At 39.0% G+C, this 20,651-nt stretch overlaps 1 protein-coding gene across 2 annotated transcripts in view; it reads right to left on the bottom strand.

Moving 5' to 3' along the window:
- Positions 1-20,651, bottom strand: part of LAMA3 (laminin subunit alpha 3) — a 244,360-nt gene that overhangs the window by 88,336 nt on the left and 135,373 nt on the right. For both annotated transcript variants that reach the window (XM_082258666.1, XM_082258665.1), the window contains 7 exons: positions 19,578-19,704; positions 19,356-19,495; positions 17,399-17,514; positions 13,529-13,740; positions 6,541-6,745; positions 3,305-3,449; positions 1,049-1,189 (listed from right to left, as the gene is read on the bottom strand). In XM_082258666.1, coding sequence (XP_082114792.1) covers positions 1,049-1,189; positions 3,305-3,449; positions 6,541-6,745; positions 13,529-13,740; positions 17,399-17,514; positions 19,356-19,495; positions 19,578-19,704 — 1,086 coding nt within the window. The remainder of the gene's footprint in view (positions 1-1,048; positions 1,190-3,304; positions 3,450-6,540; positions 6,746-13,528; positions 13,741-17,398; positions 17,515-19,355; positions 19,496-19,577; positions 19,705-20,651) is intronic.

Genomic DNA, 20,651 nt, shown 5'->3' with positions numbered 1-20,651 from the left:
CCAGCCTAACTCAGCGCTAAAAATGCCCATAGGCATTAGACGCCTGATGCTCTATACCTACATTTCTTGAAGAATTAGACAATGATTATGATTGTCTATGGGGCACAGCAAAAAAGGCCTGTAGGTACTCTTTGAAAACTTCTGCTTCCCCATCAGTGTTATTAGGCTTTATGACATTCACATACACCTGCTATGACAGAAATCCTTAGGGTGCCATTGTTGACGTCTCTCTGAAAATGATACGTTTCTGGCTTTCATGCTGATTCTTTGCTCATAATTGCTAATGGCCATGAACATTTTTGGAAAATGGTATGCAAAACGGATTCTTAAAACAATTGTGGATCACCTTGATAAGGCTGATTCTTGTTCCAGGTCATACTGCTGCCAGTAAAGTGGTCAGATACCTTTCTCCACATATTTCTATATCTAGTCGAGGACAGCTGACCACATTCTGCATTGCTAACAGTTCACTAAAGTAGTCCCAGGCAGGCTTAAAATCATATAACATAAAAACTCACTTGATCAATCTATATTGAAAGATATAATTTCTCCTATTACATCAAAGTCAGGAATCATAGCAAAATTTAAGTTTTTTTTTTTCTGTATTGACTGTTACATAGCAAACTATTTCTTTCCTAACCATCAGAATTCACCTTTCATTGATCAACATACAGAATATCCTACTAAAAAATTCAAACTCTAATGCACAAAAGTATTGAAATGCAAAGTTATGGCAAGCAGTATAGTACACTCAATATACTGATCCTAAAGTTTAAAGGTGAACTCAAGGCAAACAGCTTGTGGTCCATTTATCCCAATCAGAGAGCTTCTCTTTTTTCGACTGCATTTAATAATTTTAGTTTGGTCAACTAACAGTTTGCAGCCTGCTGATTGGACAGTAAAGAAGCAGCAACACATTGATTTATTCCCAGCCTGCTGATTGGACAGTGAAGAGGCAGCAGCAGCACATTGATGGGGTCACAGTTTTCCTGATTCCATTGGTGGTATTCCATGAATTCTAGTTGGGTTTTCAATTGTTAAGTTTTACCTTTTTTCTCTGCTTATCGGAAGAATGGCAAACATCTGTTGCCCCAAAACAAAAACACTTGGTACATCCTTTGGAGTTTGAAGGATCAAAATAAAATGTTCCAGGCTGGCAAGCATCACATCTTCTACCTCCAACATTTTCCTGCATGTTGAAAAAGATGCAGAATATTATGATGATGCATTTGGTCAGGTGAGATTAAAACTCAGTGGCAGTCAAAAGCATTCATTTTATCTCTAAATAGTAGGCAGATTTTATGTAAACGACTGGCTGTACATCGAGTAAAGCAACAAAAGCAGAACCTATAAAGTGCAGATCTAATTTTTTTCAGAATTTTATGCCATACAAAGCTAATACATTTCAGGGGTTCAAAAGGTCCCCCTTCATCGGGGCTTGGTACTGGTACTGTTGCACAAAGTGTGATACAATTGGAGGAATCTTGAGGGGTAATTAGTACGATTGCTTCAGATGTCAGTATGATCACTCCTAATGCACTCAGCCTAGATACTGCTAGGTTGAGTGACTTGCTTCCACTCAAGAGTCAGGACAAGTGATAGGGTAAATGGAAAAGCCATTTTATTTATCAAACATTTATTTATGATTATGCAGATATATTGGATGCATATTTTGTTAGAAGTCATATTGTGTAACAGCTGTATTTTGTGTTAAAATGCTATTTACACCTCCAGCTGTTATGATGGCTATCTCGGCCTTTTCCACAGAGCCACTGGAAGTGACAAGACTAAGTGAACAACAATCTCACATTTCACTCAAGATTTGACTTCAAAGTAACTTTAGATAGATAGGTTTCACCCTTTGTAAAACATATAAATTGTATTAGGTGTCCTAGCCAGTTAGAGCTACTCTTTTTGAAACCAACACTATGTAATGTGATTGTGGTGCTCTCCAAGCGTGTATCTCCCTACATGCTTATATAATAAATACATCTATTTTTCAATCTGGCTTCAACAGTCAAAATGTTACTGAAACCTATGAGTTTTGGGGTTTCCCCTAAAGCAAGGTTCTAAGATTTGCCTTTCCTATTAAAAATCTTCTAAATGATACACGGTTTTCCAGATATACAAGCATCTTTATTTGGTAAAACCAGGCTTATGATTAATCAGCTGAACACATGTAATGTATGGCATGATGTTTCTTTAATTTGATCTAAAGAAGATCTTACATCTGGAGATATGTATGCAAACAATAGCATTTTGGAAGTGGTGGATTGGTGTTCATGAAGAATTCTTGGCACATTAAAATAATTCAGCCTACTAGTTAGTTTTAACACTTACTAAAATATGACTGACGAACTGTTGTGGCACAGACATTCAGGTTATAAAGCAAATGTCCAACAAATTGCCCAAACAGCAAAGGAAGTCCCTCTCAAAAATGTGTTTTTGATACCTAACCCTGCTTTTACCCCTATTCATGTTTAAAGTTCTGATGGCTTTACGTTAATCTTAAAAACACTTCCTTGAACACTGGTAATCTTGAAAATGTACGACTTTTCTGTTGTTTCAGTAAGTTTATTTTATTATGGAAAAATAGAACATGACTAAGAAAGAGCAGAGTAACAGTTTCGCTAAATGTTACTAAATGCATCACAAATTTTGCTTTATCTTTCTCTATGCATGTCCTTTCTGCTTATCTTGTAGCTGATTAGTATACAGATAGGAACACTTACACAGAGCAAGTGTTTAATAAAGCTAAATTGTAATCTGCCAGCTTTGTCACACAGCACACAAGTTTGGCTGGTCTGTATATAAGTGCATGTAAAATACTAATTCTTTAGACTGTGAGGGTCACACTATTGCTTCAGTCATTGTATACAATTTAAGTAGGGTACACAATATAAGAAAATCGGAAAACAAATTCTTTGCATATAGTGTGTGCAAAACTTTGGACATCTGATTCAGACTTTCCAAATGAAAATTTCCTGAAGGTACAAACTCTGAAATTTTTCTCGTATGTGAACAGAACTAACATTTTTCATTTAAAGTGTGCTGTTTTCGTACGAGAAAAATCAGATATGAAAGACTGCGCATGATCAGAAACAATAAACAACAGAAAAAAGCCCCCCGTCTTCCGAGAATTTTTGTACATTAGTTCTATCCTCAGTTTCTACTTGTGAAACCTCCTTGATGTGAAACACCAAGGAAAACTGGACGATAATTCGCCCGATTTTCTTATAGTGTGTACTCACCTTAACTCTGAAGAGGAATACCAAGAATTAGATTGTGTGGTCAGATACAGTACCTTGCACAAGCAAACACCAGTGTGGTGATCACAGATCTGAGAAAGTGTCCCATCTGGATTGCAGTCACATGGAATGCAGTCAGGAAAGCGAAAATAACCTGGAGCACAGCGGTCACACTGCCTGCCTGCTATTCTGGGTTTACATCTGTCCAGAAAATACAGAGAACAAATTAATGGCAGTTTCAGTGAATTAACTTCGCTATTTTATTAAGGGTTGCATTCATGTAGAAATGAGCCCTACCACATTTTTAATTATTCCTATACATTATGAGTGCCCAACCTCCAGCCACGGGCAGCAGAATCTCCTATACTACTATTGGTCAAGCATACGGCCTGCAGAGAGATCTGCCAGTCAGACCTGCTGAATGGCTTGATGCTGGTAGTGCATGATCCTGTATGCCTACTGTTGAACTTTCTCCAGAAGAGACAATGAGGACAGAAAGGAGGATGTTAGGGACACGTGGCCAACAAAATGACACTTGTCACCCCCTTCTTTCCTGTAATTTCTTAAATGTATGGTTTAACTGCCTTAACCATTATTGATGTATTGTTGTCCACGTTTGTGGCACCTAGTGGTTAGTATAGTTGGTGCTCAAGTCCTGAAAGACTACTGGTGGTTGGTACAGTTACTTGGTGCTCAAGTCCTGAAAGACTACTGGTGGTTGGTACAGTTACTTGGTGCTCAAGTCCTGACATTGGTATTAATCTGTATGTTAAAAAAAAACAAAACTAGTATAATATATTTAAAGTGATTGTAAATTTTTTTTTTTTTTTAAATAACAAACATGTTATACTTACCTGCTCTGTGCAAGGGTTTTGCACAAAGCAGCCTCGATCTTCCTCTCCCGGGGTGCCTCAGCATCGCTTCTGGCTTCTGCTATTCATCGGGTGCCCCTACGGAGAGCCGCTTTCCATGGGGGCACCCATGCAGGCGCGCTCCCGAGTCCTGCTGCTGTGTCCATTGACACAGACAGCAGGACTTGGCCCCACCCCCCACTCTCATGTCACTGGATATGATTGACAGCAGCGGGAGTCAATGGCTCCTGCTGCTATCAGTCTATCCAATGAGGACCCGAGACAGCGGCTGGAGCTGCTGGGCTCGTGCTTGTCACTGGAATGTTCGGGTTCAGGTAAGAATAATGGGGGGGGCCTGGGGGGCAAATGCAACCAAGAAGAATGCATTAAGGTGAAAAACCTTGAGACTTTACAACTGCTTTAAAGGTTATCATATTATGTTGTAAACCCAAATAAAGGGGCTGTGGCCATAATTTTCCCCAGTTAGGTTTTCTTTATTATCATAAATGATCAGATGGTTGCTATTGGAGTGGAGTTGGGGTGGACAGAGCATTACCCAAACAAGTGAGATCAGGTGTGCTGTTTCTACTCCATTTCTGAAAGATTATGCTGTTCTCTTCTGTTTTCTTTAAGTTTTTTTTTCCGTTTTCATTATTGTGCTTATTAATGTTACTGCTATGGAGGGGGTTTTAAAGTTTCAATAGTGCAGTAGGGGTTGGAGCCCCCATTCACACTTGAGTGTGAGCATAGTCAGGCAATTTAGGGACTTTTTTGTCTCATTTGTATGCACGCATTTATGCCAGACTTGTACAAGATCTGAATTGCTTGTTTTTGGCCCCATAGACTTTTAAATAGGAGCACCTAAAAACGCATACCAACACTTTTTCAAGTGTTTTTTTAGAAGTTCCTGTTAACATCTATAAGGCCAAAAATGTGTGATTCTGCCAGAAAGAAGCTTGTATCCTTTTTCAAGCTTTATGTGACAGGGGATAAGCAACACAACACTCAAGTGTGAATTGGCCCATTGAGAATATTGGTATTCCTCATCTTGACCATTGGCATGCTTTGGGAAAAGCAATACAAAATTCTCAGGTGTGAATGAGGTTCTGTGACTGATGAGGGGAGATTCTGTTACTGATGAAGGGAGATTCTGTTACTGATGAAGGGAGATTCTGCGACTGATGAAGGGAGGTTTTATGACTGATGAGGGAAGGTTCAGTAACTGATGAGGGGGGATTCTGTGACTGATGAAGGGAGCTTCTGTGAGTGATTTTAGGAGGTTCTGTGACTGATGAGGGGAGGTTCTGTGACTGAAGAGGGGAGTGTCTGTGACTGTCCATGTGTCCATGTGTATCCATGTGTGTACAGAGGTTGGCCACACTCCAATCACCAAAAGAATGTGAGTGTTATTGAATTAACGTATCTTGATAGACAATTGGTTAATCAATTTAGCAACTGTTGCAAAATCCAAGTTCACGTTAAGCGCATCCTGTGTGAAACGCATTACCCATCATTGCTGTCATCCTGTATCTCAGATCTGTGACATTTTTGTATCTCGGATCTGTGATGTTTTTGTACTTGGATTTCGCAACAGTTGTTAAATTGATTAACCACTTGTCTATCAAGGTATGTTAATCCCATAATACCCATAATACCCATCATTGCTGTCACCCTGTATCTCGGATCTGGGATGTTTTTGTACTTGGCCTTTATTCAATAAAGCTCACATTCTTCTGGCAATTGGGATGTGGTAAACCTCTGTTTGTACACATTTAGACCGTCTGGGCCACTGACCAAACCCGTACCTGGTTGCACAGAGAAGGGGTTAAATTGAAATTTCTAACCTGGAGCTGTATTTTCCTCTCTACTGTGAATCATTGAGGGTCTGTGACTGATGGGAGAAGGTTCTGTGACTGAAAATATGTATTTGATAAATAAGTGTGCAAATAACGTGGAAAATAAAAAATTGCAACTACCACCATTTTTTTCTCCAGGGTTTCTGCTTTCAGAAATATGCTTTTTGGACTGTTTCCGTCATTTCTAACTAAAATGCAGATTTTAACATGTGAGCGAAAACAATGAAAAAATTGCCCAGTAGATAAGCGGTTAAATATATGAAAAAAAAAAAAATCCCCTTTCCCTATTAATCCCCAGGTCCCAACAAATAAATAAAATTTACTGGACGACATTTGCATTTACTGAATAAACATCAAACACAAACATCAAAAGAGAGCACAGTGTGAATATAATGCCAGTATGTGCTAATTTTTGTCTGAAATCTGACCCGATGTCATCTTAATGTTACATTAACGTTTTACACACACACGTTTTTTTTCCTAGCTGCGTCATGATGTGATGTACTAACAGCAAATAAATCCCCTATTTTTAGTTGACCATCATTGCCATACTCAGTAAAGCAGTAGATAAAGTATGTGACTTACCTGCACTGTCCACTTATCCCATTGCACTCTGGTTGGGATGGCTGTATTATGCCTATGGGTAAACAGTTGCACCCTTCACATCCCAAAAGAGGGTGGTAATTGAACGACTGTTGTTCACACACTTCACATGAAGGTTTGATCGTATGGGGGGGACAGATGCATCTGCCAGTTACTTCATCACAAAGACGACGACCACAGTTACATGCTGAAGAAACAAAGAAATCTGCTTTACTCTCCATACACAAAGTGCAATATATTAAAGTCTAGATAAATGTTGAGAAACCAATATGGTATGGAATTACGATGGATCTATGAAACTGTTCTTAGCATGTGTGCATGACAAAAATATTAAAATGTAACTGCACTTTTGTTGAGAAAAAAAACATTCCCCTCTGGGTGATCTGTGTACATTACAAGGATTTTAACAAACTTTGTTGCAGATTCCTACCTTTTGTTATTCTGAAGAAATAATTGTTTGTTCCTCTGTGCCTCTGTGCTGAGTGGGTCTAATGGGAGTGGTTTCATAATTATCTATCAGCTGTGGCAGCTGCAGGGCTCTAATGAGGAAATCTGCTGGGCCTGCATCCCTTTAGACGTGTTGCTATTGGGAGTATCTCATCAAAAATGACATTTTTGTTGCAGGGGATGCCAGAAATCTGACTTGTATCTTAGTGCAGACTTCTGGGAAAATTGGTGAGCCAATCACACAAGCAGGAAATGATGTTTCTGGGGTGTGGTCAGTACACATTCTGTGTACAGAACGCCTCCAGGTAGTCATATTGCATTGCATTTTCAGAAAACTACAACAGCTGCAGATTGAAAAGTAAAGGTCATTTTTAATAACATTTAATCACAATATGATTTGTGTCGCAATTGTATACGCTTTATTGTTTTTTCTTTACTTGCTATTTTTTTTTTCCACAAAAGTGGAGTTACCCTTTAAGGTATAACTAAGAGCAAAACATTTTTGTTTTCATTTTAGAGTGGTAAAGGGGATAGAACAACTGTCGGATTTTTCATGCTGTTTGTGTTTCTGTTAGGAGATTAATTTCCTCTAATTATCCTGATCATCAATGTCATCGGAAATAAAAGTGTGGGTAAATCGACATGTTTAAATTGCCTTTAGAACAGATGGAGGGGAAATCATCTGATGGGGACACTTGGATCTCTTTAACCACTTAAGCCCCGGAAGATTTTACCCCCATTCCGACCAGGGGGTATTTTGCGATTCGGCACTGCGTGAATTTAACGCACAATTGCGCGGTCGTGCGACGCTGTACCTAAACGAATTTGACGTCCTTTTTTTCCCACAAACAGAGCTTTCTTTTGGTGGTATTTGATCACCTGTGCGATTTTTTGATCACGCGCTATAAACAAAAAAAGAGCGTCAATTTTGCAAAAATAGCAATATTTTTCACATTTTTTTATATGAAATTCCCCCCAAAAAAAATGTAAAAATCAAAATTTTTAAAAATTTTCGGCCAATTTATTTTATGCTACCTATGTTTGGTAAAAAAAATCGCAAAAAGCGTATTTTGATTGGTTTGCGCAAAAGTTATCGCGTTTACTAACAAAGGGAAAGATTTTTGTCATTTTTGTTGTTTTTTTTTTTAACGCGTAATGGCGGCGATCTGCGATTTTTTTTGCGGTACTGCGACATTGCGGCGGACAGATCGGACCCTTGACTGACATTTTTGACACTTTTGGGGTTACCAGTGACATTTCTACAGTAATCAGTGCTATACATATGCACTGTTACTGTAAAAATACACTGGTAGTGAAGGGGTTAACTTTATTTGGAAGGGAGGGGCTGTGTGTGTCCCTAGGGGCGTGGTTTCTACTGTGATTGGCTGTGGCTCTAGCTGTAAGGACACTGATCAACGGATCTACATACCAGATCCGTTTTATCAGTGTCTTTGCAGCGAGGAGAATGACAGGCAGTTTGTTTACACAAGCTGCCTGACATTCTCCCTCTCCCCCGCCGATCGCCGAGTGACCGGCGGACATCGGGTCCGCTGGTCACACGCGCGGGGGGGTCCGTGACCACGCGGGAGCGGGAGCGCGCCCCGGGGGGCGCGCGCTCGCTCCCTAGACCCTCACAAGCAAGCAACGTAGCCCTACGTTAGTTTGCCTGTGAGGGGCTGACCGCCGACGTAGATAGTCGTGCGGCGGTCGGCAAGTGGTTAAGGCATCACACATACTCAAATTGGGCAGTAAAAACAGGCAGTTGGAAATTTACAAAAATCTGATTTCCTGTTGCTTCTGCTAATCCGTCCCTGCAATGCTGTTGACATTTGGATCAATCATTTACTTGGCAGTGCCAGTGATAACCACAAATCTCTGCTGAGTAAGAATTGATGCAACCCAGGTCATATCTGAAACTCATATTAAAGCGGAGAAAAGTATTTTAGAAAAGACAGGGACAGTCCGGGACAGTCAGGGCTAGTGCATTCCACAATGGATAGCCTCTGAACTGTCCCAGGTCGCACTTACCTTTTAGAAGAAATACTTACCCTGAAAATTTCTTGTCCAGCGCTGCCATCTCAGGTGTGGGCAGCTGAAGCCAGGGCGTCCTCTTAGGTGTCCTCTTTGTCCCAGAATGCCCTGCACCGGCATGCCCAGAAGCTGTTTAGCAGGGAATGATGTGCCTGCACCGGAACTGACGAGTGAGGCTGGTGCAGGCGCATTGACTCCTGGGTGTGATCGACGTTCAGCTCCCAGGAGTCAATGCAAGCAGGAAGTGATGGCGCGGGATGCGGCCGCAGAGGGAGGAATTAGAAGGAAGGTAAGTATACTTTCTTCAAAAAGAAGGTAAGTAAACAAAAAAAAAATCGGGACTATCCAATCTATTTTTCAGGTTAATGTCAGCAAGCGGATGGCCCAAAGTCATTTTTGAGGCCGGAACTCCGCTTTAATTCACCCATTTTTAGCCAGGACCAAGGCAAGCCAACTCAAATTATGCCACCAAACTTAAACCAAATTGAGTGACATACAAAAAGAGGCTGCTAAAATCCCTCACTAATATATACAGTACAATATACCATTACATTATAGCAGGCATGGACATGGAAACCAAAGATGGTTAAATAGGAATACATGTTGATTTACACTAGTGTTTTGATTGTCCAATCTTGTTCACACTAGCTGCTTTCAGTGACTTTGCAAACAGTTATGACCCCTGGCAACCACCCTGTAAATAATTATTTTTAACTGCATGTACTGGGCCAAATTACTCATATAAATCATGATTAGGAAGTTATGTATTGCTGTGGACTGAGCTGATTGCTACATACAGAGTTCAGGCAATGGCTGCCTACCTCTATTGTTTCCACTGACGCTAAAGTGGTTAGCATGGGGCAGATTGCTGTCCAAAAAAAACACTGATGCTTTAAAGGATAACTAAAATTAAAGTGTTACTAATCCCACAACAGTAAAATCAGTCTGTATATGCAGTAAAGCATGCTTGCTATATTCACTGTGATACCTAAGTGGATAATCCTCTCCATTGTGTAAAAAGGTTGTTTGATCCTGTCTTCTCTGATCCCCGCCCCCGCCCCCTTCTTCAACAGTCCCCATTCTATCTGCTGATAGAACAGAGCCTTGGGGGCAAGCTGCACATGTTCAGTTTGGTGTGTATTGCTAGATAGTTTTTTTTTCTTGTAAGGGTGTGCATGTGATCAGCACAGGGACCAATAAGTACTGTCCAGACAGAGGGTCAAGGGTCCTGCAGCCTCATAGGACAATCAGGGGAGAATGAAAACTCCTCCTACAAGCTTTAACCAGTGCTCTGCTGGATAAAAATCACAAGACTGCTCAAACTGCTGATGAGAAAAGGAGTTTGCATTTCCATGTTCTGTGTACTGTGGGAGACGAGATATAGTGAATGCAGGCTCCTGGGTTTAGTAACACTTTAAGAACACACATTTGCTATATTAAAGCTTACAAGTACTTAGAAATGATGGCTCCAATAGTTTTCTTTTCCACATGAAACATTTGGCCTGTGTGTACAGTTGTCTGTCCGTCAGGAGCCGGTCTGGCGACCGGCTTTTGTCCAAGGGACATGCTGGAAAACAGACACCCAATCAGTGCTCACAGCCAAAAATACAAAGACACATTGCTTGTGTAGGTATGGCGATCTTTAATTTTTTTTCCTTCCAGCAGCCTGCAGGGTTGAATGAAAAAAAAAAAAAAAAACTAGCAGTAAGTACTAGGCTTAAGAATGCTTTCAGTAGAAAATACCTGTTGACCTTGCTAAAAATTAAATTTCCGGTGAGCTGATGACCTTAAGCAAATACAATATCTTATCTTTCTTCTGTAAACTAACAATCTCCACATTCTCCTTGTAAAGTAATAGACAAAGGCAGATATGTTTGTCTGGGTGGCAGCCTTGACTTCCTCCATAGATGGAGCAAGCGTAGCCATCCAGGGACAAAAAATGTTATTTGCAGTATTACAAGAGAAATAAAGGCAACATCTAAAAAAAACAAAAAAAAAAAAAAACAGAAACCACATCCCAGGGCCTATGTATACCCCATGTACCAACATGTGGATTTCTTATCTCACCTGGTGAAGATATATTAACAGACATCAATACTCAATAAACCTGTCACCCCTTAAGATGTAGCAACACTTTTCAAGCTTGTCACACATAGCTTCATCCAATACAATGTTTTGCAGGCTCTAGTAGTTTACAGGCGAACAGACAATAAGTCAATGCATAAAGAAAATTACAGAACAGCACCACCAATGTGATCAACAAAAATCATTAAACGCACAGCTGCTGTCAAATTGATATAAAATCAACTGTGATGTATTAAATGTGCTAGAAGACAGCGTGTGTGCCAATTACTAAGTGAATATGTATTTGACCCAAAAATTTTAAATTAATTAAAAAAACTCTATAAACTGGTCATGCTAACCCTATATATTAAGTTCAAAACTGCTCCTAAGTAATCAAAAGTTCATATGAGCATAAATAAATACGTTTTAAATGCTGTGGGAACTCTTCTCTCTTTTCCCCCCAATATATGGATAGATGGACTGACAGCTTTATGAGTATGGGAAGGACATAATTATAGTTAGATACTGCAGATTATTACCACCAGAGGATAATGTTTTTCTGGCTGGTTTATAACATTACCAGCATACACCTCTGGTGAGTTCATTTAATTCAGCTGGTGGTGGATTCAGTTGGTGGTGTGGATAGAAGACACTTTTTAACATTTTTTATACTGGTTTAAGATATTGGAACAACTTTCAACATATATTTGTACATTTAATTTATACACTTTTGTATGTGCTCATATGAAATTTTGATTACATCTGAACAGTTTTGCACTTAATATATAGGATGGCATGATCAATTTATAGAGTTTTTTAATAAATGTATGATTTTTGGATGGAATACATATGCATATTGTGTTTTGAATTATTTGCTCGTATTATTTGGCACAATCGCTGTCTTCTAGCACATTTAATAAGTTCATGCATGAATAGGCAGTTCAACCCTTTAAAACTCAACACACATGAAGTAAACACGCTGTATGGCTAATTATATGCAGGTAAAAACCATAGTAAATCTAACTACCACCTTAATAAGCCACCGAACCTATGTAACCCATATGTGTTTGGTTTTACAATAGTAAGGTGGAAACCTTACAAACCTTCCATCCTTCCAGATTAAACTATTGGATACATTTAAGCCTCATACACACGATCAGATTATCGGACGATCTTTCGTCCGTTTTTTGTTGCATGCTAGTCTCATATCGAAAGTGAAGAGGTTACTTTTATACAAAAATTCTCGTACGACAAAATTCAACTTCAGAAGTGATGTCAACTGTTGAATTGTTTTGTATGTGTTCTTTCGTTTCTGAGCATGCCTAGTCTTGTTCTTATGATTTTTTCGGACGAAAACAGTACCAATTAAACGAAAATCGGACATTCACGTACAATAAAAATTTTATAGCATGCACATCCAGTTTTTGTCGTCCAAAAATTCGCAATTGGCTATCCAAAGCACTATACTAACAATTAGAAAATCGGCAGATCGTTCGTCGGACGCATTTTTACTTCCGATTTTTGTATCGTGTTTACGGGCCTTTATTCTGTTCTCAACCCACCAAAACATACACATTTGGCCATATTGATAAAAATAGACAGTGTTCAAATAAGTAATACAATAAAAGGAGAATAAAACCAGTGGGAGCTGCATTGAAAATAAAAAGTGCTCATCTTGTTCTCCTCACACTATGGCCACCATTGGGGGAAGTGAAATCAAGTTACACATTTCTGTGGACCTGTTCCTTGCTTCAGAATATGGTATTTCAGGAACAGTGCTATAACCCATGAATATGCTGGTCTCAGAAAACGGCTGCTGGAATCGACAATCAAAATCATACAAAGCATATAAAGTTAAACATAGGAGAATATTCCTAAATAAATATCTACAAGCTAAGGATGTATTTATATAAGAATTCCAGGCATGGGACAATATAATTATGCATACACCAAACCTGTGGGATCCCTCTAGAAACTGAAAATCACTGCTAATCCAGCATTCTCTGATTGGATGAAGTGGACCGTGTGACATCCCCCGCCCACCTTTCCACCTTGTCCAATAAGAGAACACTTTGCATTTATTGGGAAGATGCAAAGCAATCTTTGAATGTCGCCTGTGGTGAGCAGCCGATCATCTCAGCTCAGAATACAGCAGGGCAGCCAATCGGCATAGGACCCGGAAGCTAGTGGAGATCACTGTAGTAGTAGTGTCTACTGCAGTGATTTCCAGCTTCTAGAGGGATCCTACAGGTATTTGAAATACATACTTACATTGGTCTAACCTGGGTCAATGAAACAATGTGTCTGGAATGCTTCTTTAAAGCCTTACAACTATTACCCTAAGAAGCACAACATGCATATTTATCAACCCTGAATGATTTTTATCAAAACAAAACGTTCATCAGCATACTACTGTGCTTAAACTTACGTCTACAGTGGGGAAATCCATAGTAGCCAGTAGCACACTGACTACATGTTCTCCCAATAACATTAGGTCTGCAGCTGCACTGTCCTCCCATAGGATTGCAGTTTGGGCTTGTGCTTCCCTCTAGGTTGCATTGGCATTGCAATGCTCCATCATTATAATAAGCAACGAGTGATCTTGCTGAATCTCTGCAGAACTCAGGTGAGGTATTTGGACTAAAAGAAAAAGAAAGTGCTTAAAAGTTGTTGTTTTTATTGTATACAGCAATTATTATTAACAAATCAATGCATAATTAATAATACAGCAAATAAAAAAAATCAGGATTATGAAATGTGCTGAATTAGCAAGAATGAATGAGATGTGAGATAATAGCTTGGATGTCTATACTTGGTTCATTTTGTAATGATTAAAGAGAACCTAATGGTTTATTCAGAAAACCATTCCCTATACGCCTCCCTGAAAGTGGTTTTGGTTTTTATTAAAGGCTTTTAAAGTTGCCATGTGCCTTCCCCCAATTTGTTTAGGGCACCTTTATTGGCCATTGGACATTAGTCAAGATCTGGCTGCCAAATTATCTTCCTGATGAAAGCTCATGGTGCAAGCATGCATAATTCCACTGGGCAAATGTTCATTCAGATACAGTTAAGGACCCTGCATGGTCCAAAATCTTACACCCCTAGACTGCACTGATGCAAGATGTTTCTAATAAAGATATTGTATTTGTATGGATATGTTGCCTGTGAAGAGAGAGGTGGAGGAATAAGTTAACACATTAACGCTGGTCCATTTTTTGGGAAAACAATGGAGATTGGTCAGCACCTATTAATGGTAAAACAGCTGCTGTACTTTTAAAAAAGTTATGTTTGTATTACGATATAAATGGGTACCGCATCCCTGGGAATGCATAATGCTAAAATGTGAAAATTTCCCCAAAAAAACGTCTGAAGCAGGGCCTAAGGTGCTGAGGCCCCACACCAGATAAAAGAAAAATCTTTGGTGTGGGGCCTCAGCATCTTAGGCCCTGCTTCAGACGTTTTTTTGGGGAAATTTTCCCATTTTAGCTGTTGTACTTTAAATTGTATGTCTTGGCAAAACACAGACAAAATAACAATGATTTTTTTCAGTAGGGTAAGGTACTCCTATTGGATTTGTATTTCTGTCAATGTACATGATGTAGATTTACCTTACTTCCTGTCTGGTGAAACCATTGTCAGCAGTATAGGAAGTGAGAGTAATGTTCTTTCTAAGGGAGACCCAGATAGCAGTAAAAACCCATCAGGGGTTATAATCCTCATTCTATCAAAAAATTGCACATTCTTACAGTCCTTTCCCAGCACTGCAACTCAGCAAGGTAAAGAAGTGTGATGTACCCCGATGTGGGAAAAATGACCAAACACCAGTGCTGTCACATAAGAAGACCAACATACCCATACATAGTCAGAAGTACCAGTCATTCTTTTCTCTCCCAAAAGCAGAACAGAGCAGCAGTGATTCAGGAAATGTGAGTATATGCTGCTGGTTGGGCTGGCATTGAAGCATACCTGTTGCTTTGCCTTAAATAGGAAAGGTACAAATTTGCTTTAAGAATCACTACCTAAAACACTAGCTGCACAGGCCATTCAAAAGACCATTCTGTGAAACCTAAGAAAAAGCTGTATACATTTTTATGGCAAGAAAACAAAACATTGCCCCGGTGTGGAAACTGCCCAGCTTTAAATTTACTGAAGTCAAGCCCCCATATAGGGCAGGTTTATCAATGAGAAACTAACTGCCATCATAAATGACACATTACATTCAGTTTCTTAAAATCTGGCAACCACGACTTGATATCCTTCAGTCCACCTATACTACTGCATGCCTACTGGACTTGTAGAACAGACCCATCGTAATTAGATTGATACGAGGGCCTCTGGGGTACCTTCTTCCCAACCCCACCTTCCTAATCTACCTCTTTTCCAAGCCTACCCCTCTTCTTGATCCCCCTTCTGTTTTCATATGCTCCCTCTCTCTCTGCTCTTACTTTTGTTCTAGCTCTTACCATTCTTCCTCCAACTCTCTCCTTCTTTAGGACCTTATCTGCTAACCCTCTTTTCTTTCCTTTTCTTTTCACTTCCTCCATAAACCTATTGGCTGCTGCACTATGGCAAACAGAATACAATTCTATTCCTAAAAGTATTTTAAAAATGACTTTATATGACTTTATCTTAAGTTGGCACTGCTGATTTAGACTACTAAGGCCTATTTGCTTCGCTTTTGCTACAGGGCCTCCTGTGACATTATCTCATACAGATAGTTCTGACCATAAGCTCTGCAAGGCCTACAACAATGTCTCGCAAGCCATCTGTTAGGATCTGATTCATATAATGTGTTCCTTTCCACGTGAATCTTACAGCATTTTGTCTAATATTCACAAGGTGGCAGCACTACACACTTCTCAATGAGCTTGGGAAAGATTTGTGTGCATCATAGAGAACCTGAACTATAAACAACATAAATCTAATTTATGTATGATTTTTTTCTAATGCTATCCTGCTGTTCTTTAGCTCAGTAAGTAAAAAGGAATGAATCCTTTTTTTTTTTAAGTACATCTCTAAGCTTTACTTAACTTGTTTTGTTCATGGGTAAAAAAAATAAAAAATAGATCCTTGCACCATTATTTATACTTCACAGGGTTTATCGTATGCCACAAAAACTCATATTGAATATTAAATCACCTAACTGTACATGATGCTCTAGAGATACAGGTACTCTAATCCATATGCTGTGGAGAGGCCCCAAATTATTCTGATATTGGTTATCTATATTTCAAATGTTAAATGATCTGTATTTCCTGCAATTGCCTATTAGACCCTCAAAATAGTATTGGACATTATTTCCGAAGACGTAACCCCCCCAAATCTCAACACCTAATACGTATAAGATTATTGCTATTGCTTGGAAATTAATAGCACAAAAATTTCTCCTACAGGCCCATTGTTCATGCAATGGAAGGATACAGTAAACAAATATCATGTCCCCAAAAAACTGGATTTTTGACTTACCGTAAAATCCTTTTCTCTTAGGTTCATTGATGGGCGCAGTCCTCTGATGCATATCAGTAGGGTTATACTGCCCCCTACAGGAGTAGGACACTAGGCAGAAAAAAGTTCTGGCTATGCCTATGGGCAGTCCATGGGGGTATACCCTCTCTCTTCCTGCATAGGGTGTCAGTTTTGTATCAAAGTAGTGTCAGAGAAAACAACACCAACCCAACTCAAAATAAAGGGGTCGATACTGCGTTTGTCAATGAACTTAAGAGAAAAGGATTTTACAGTAAGTCAAAAATCCAGTTTTCTCTATCGTTCATTGACGGACGCAGACCTCTGATGCATATCAGTAGGGATGTCCCAAAGCAGTACCATAATGAGGGGTGGGAACAGCAGAAAAAAAACAGTCCCCAAAGCCAAACATAGCTAATCAGGCAACATTGGACTCATCAGAACAACAAGATGAGGTCCACCTGAAAACCAAACAGTAAACACCCTCAAGGAAGGCCAAAAGGCCCCCTAAACATCAGCCTGCAAAACTTTGCGGCCAAAAGAAGCACTTTTTTCTGCCTAGTGTCCTGTAGGGGGCAGTATAACCCTACTGATATGCAGCAAAAAAAGGTAGCAACGTTTTACAGTGGTCCCACACTAAAGAACTTTTTCTATGTATTTGCTGAAGGAAGCCCCTTTAAGAAAAACCTAAAGATGTAGTCTTAAAGGCCACTGAGCCCTGTACAAAATATTCAATGGACACCATGTTATGTTTTCTTTTAGGTCTTTTCATAAGAAATCATCCACCCATACATTATCAAAAATAGTAAGAATAAAAATTATAAATGTTCCTTACTCAATAAAAAAGCTGTTTTCCCCACATATATTAATAAAGTCAAAAGATTTATCCAAGGGTTTCTCTTGCAGAAGGTCATAAGAGTAACTGTCTGCTGGGACCAGCAGGATGGACTCCTAAAACATAATGATACATTGTTTAGCATAAAACTATCATATTTGATAAGGCAAAGTGAAATCATATTTGTATGGTCTGAGAGCAGTGAATTAGAATCTGATTAAATGTGACAGGTCACGACACGTTTGTAATACATCTTTGGTATTTCCTATCTTTCGGGAAGTGCATTGGAATTCCCATCTCAATAGCTCCAGTACTGAGAAAATAAGGACATAAAAACTGAGTTTACTCAAATCCTGGAAATGTATGCAGTAGACTAGGAGGGTTTTTTCTGTAACAAAAGCCCAAAGATAAATAGTTTCCTATCACAGCTTGATTGTCTCTGAAAATAAGTGGCATGTATTATTTTTATGATGCAGTTTTAGGAAGTCCTCTACTGTGTCTATAGAGTCTAGAACAAAAAAAGCCTAGATGTTGCACCTTGCCACCAATTGGGTTACAATGGTTATTTTAAAGACAAATTAGAAAATATAACATATTAGTGGTTTATTAGTTAGAGTATCAGCTCTAATTTTTATTTACTCCATAAATGAGTAGCTACTTTGAATGATTGTCGGTTATTCCCAAGACAGCGAAAATTGTCAATATCAAGCCACTAAAATATGCGCATTTAATACAAAATCAATCAATACAGCTGCATACATATCAGCAGAATTATTGGAAAAAGAAATAGCAACTAATTCAAAAACTGTTCTACATCTCTATCTAATAAGCACATATGAAACACCGAAGATAAAAAAAAAAAAATTGTCAGAGGTCATGATTCATTATGCTGCAATAATATTAAGGTGTGCCAAACAGTTTCTAAAGTGGATCTAAACTGAAAAACAAAATATTTTATATAGTGCAGCTTTCCAGTCCTTAGATGTATTGGCTGCATTTGTTTACTTTTTTTCAGGCTTTTTTTCCTCTTTATTTTTGTCTAATAAACCTGCAAATACCACATTTTCAGTCCTTTTGTGGCTATGCTCATTGCTCCACTGTATCTGTGTAAGAAGCCATGGTTGTCAAACAGGCTGGACTGCAAACATGAACAATAAAGTTAAAGTGGATGTAAACGTTCACAAATACCCAACAGCCTCAGATGATACACAAAGATTAAACAAATTTCCCAATATAGGTTTTATTTAAATATCTTCTGTCTACAGCTTTCTACTCTGTTTAGAAAGTGAACATCATGTTAGAATATTTTCTTCCTGTTCCAGCACTGGGTGAGACGTCTTGGCATACACTGTGTGACAGCTGATTCGAGGGTAGGCCCAACCCCCCCCCCCCCACTCTACATAGGCAGAAGAAGGAAGAAACACGCAGAGCTGTACTGTGAATAGACCAGCTCCCTGCTTTTCTGTCTCTATGCACCCACCCAGACACAAATTTCCAGCTGCTTTTATCTCCTGTGTTGAAGAACTTGTCAGAAGTTATCATACTGATAACAGAGGAACAGAGCAGCAGAAAGACACAGGACTTAGGGCTTTGGAGAGAGATAGGTATACACTACAGATATATGGGCCCAGGTCAAATTTCATGAATGGGGTTTACATCCACTTTAATCTTATAAGAAATGACAAAGACACTGCATTAACAGGTATTTTCTGTGTTTGAAATAGAAAAACCAATGAAGCCACAACATTGAAAGACTAGTAAGCTACAATATACTTATATTTACATTTGGAGGGGGCTAATGCTAATCACATTTGATAATACTGAACGAGAGGGCACTTTTTTTTTTTTATTATTTTTATTAAACAAGAGGGCACTTTAGCATGATTGTAAGGCACTTTTGGGGCGGTTTAGGTGCAAGTGCAGCTTGATGAACCAGAGCACCCTCTAGTAAACTCACCAAAATCAGCAGCTTATCTGGAGGAGCTGTCACTGTCACTGACAGGTCTGGATTAGTGACATCAAGACCAATACGATTACTGGCAACTACCAAATCTCGGCAGCCAAATACATGAGGACAATATGAAGCGTTGAAAGAACCTGTGGAAAATAAAAGCTTGCTCTTGACCCTTATAGGAAATACAAGTTACAGGACTTACAAATACTTGTATAACAGCTATACCTGAGTACTGTGCTCCCCCATTCACTAGGACTGATACAGGAAATGTTGGGTTTTCAGCCTGGTAGTAATGGACAATGAAGACATATCTCCCTGTATGAGGTATTCTTCTTGCCAAAGTGATGTCATTCTGTGTGGTTGGCAGATAACAACATATGAGAAAATACAATTTGGCATAACAGTTTAAGTTTTACATTTCTCCAGATTTTTCCATGACACGAGGACAAAAAATGGGGGGGGGGGGGTAGGGTGGTTATCAGAATAGGAAGACCAAGACAGCAATGAAAACATTATCAGTTTGAAATATTGTTCATTATACTGTCATGCATGCACTCAATTTTTTTGACAATTTCTTTATAAAGGTGTAAACGGTTTTCATTTATATATAACTATAAAACATTGTATTTCTTTTCAATTTCAAATAAAAATGTTTGTACCAGAAAACATTGTCAGGCTATTGCCCACTCCACTAAAAGGAGATTTTTTTGTTTTTAGTCTTTATTCCTATTCCCAATCCCCTTCTGGTACAGAAACTCAAATGCTTACAAAGCCAAACAGAATACACTAATTTTGATTGAAGTTTAGCATTAAAAATCTTGATTCTCTTCTCCAGCTCTCCTACAACCCCCCATCCCCCATCCCTTGTCTCTGGTGCCTTATACCTTTCCTCCTTTTTCCTAGCCTTTCCTTCTAGTCTCCTTTCCTTGTCTGGCTGTGCATATTTTGAAAACGACTCATACATTGGATGTTATATTTTCATATTCATTTCCCATTTACAAATGTACTAACCTTCGGGTGGTAGATACCACCATTATACTATGGGTCCTTCACAATTGCCAGGGTTATTGCAATGCATTTCATAGATGTAACATTGTATCTGGGACTTACACTAGACTCTCCATAACTCAGCTTTGTTCTATGTCTGCTGTTGCTAGACCCTGGCACCCAGGGCACATGCCGCAGGTCTTCTACTGAGAGCCCCGGGTCTCTTTTGAGATATGGAAAAGATCAAATCTATGTGTTATACAGCTTTGGAAAATTTTACATTTGATCTAGTTTTCAATCCACATGTTATTT

This window comes from Pelophylax lessonae (genome assembly GCF_965119305.1).
Source record: "Pelophylax lessonae genome assembly, chromosome: 5".
Classification (NCBI taxonomy): Eukaryota; Metazoa; Chordata; class Amphibia; order Anura; family Ranidae; genus Pelophylax; species Pelophylax lessonae.
Note: the sequence above shows the minus strand (reverse complement) of the source record. Positions and strands in the feature narration are given on the sequence as shown.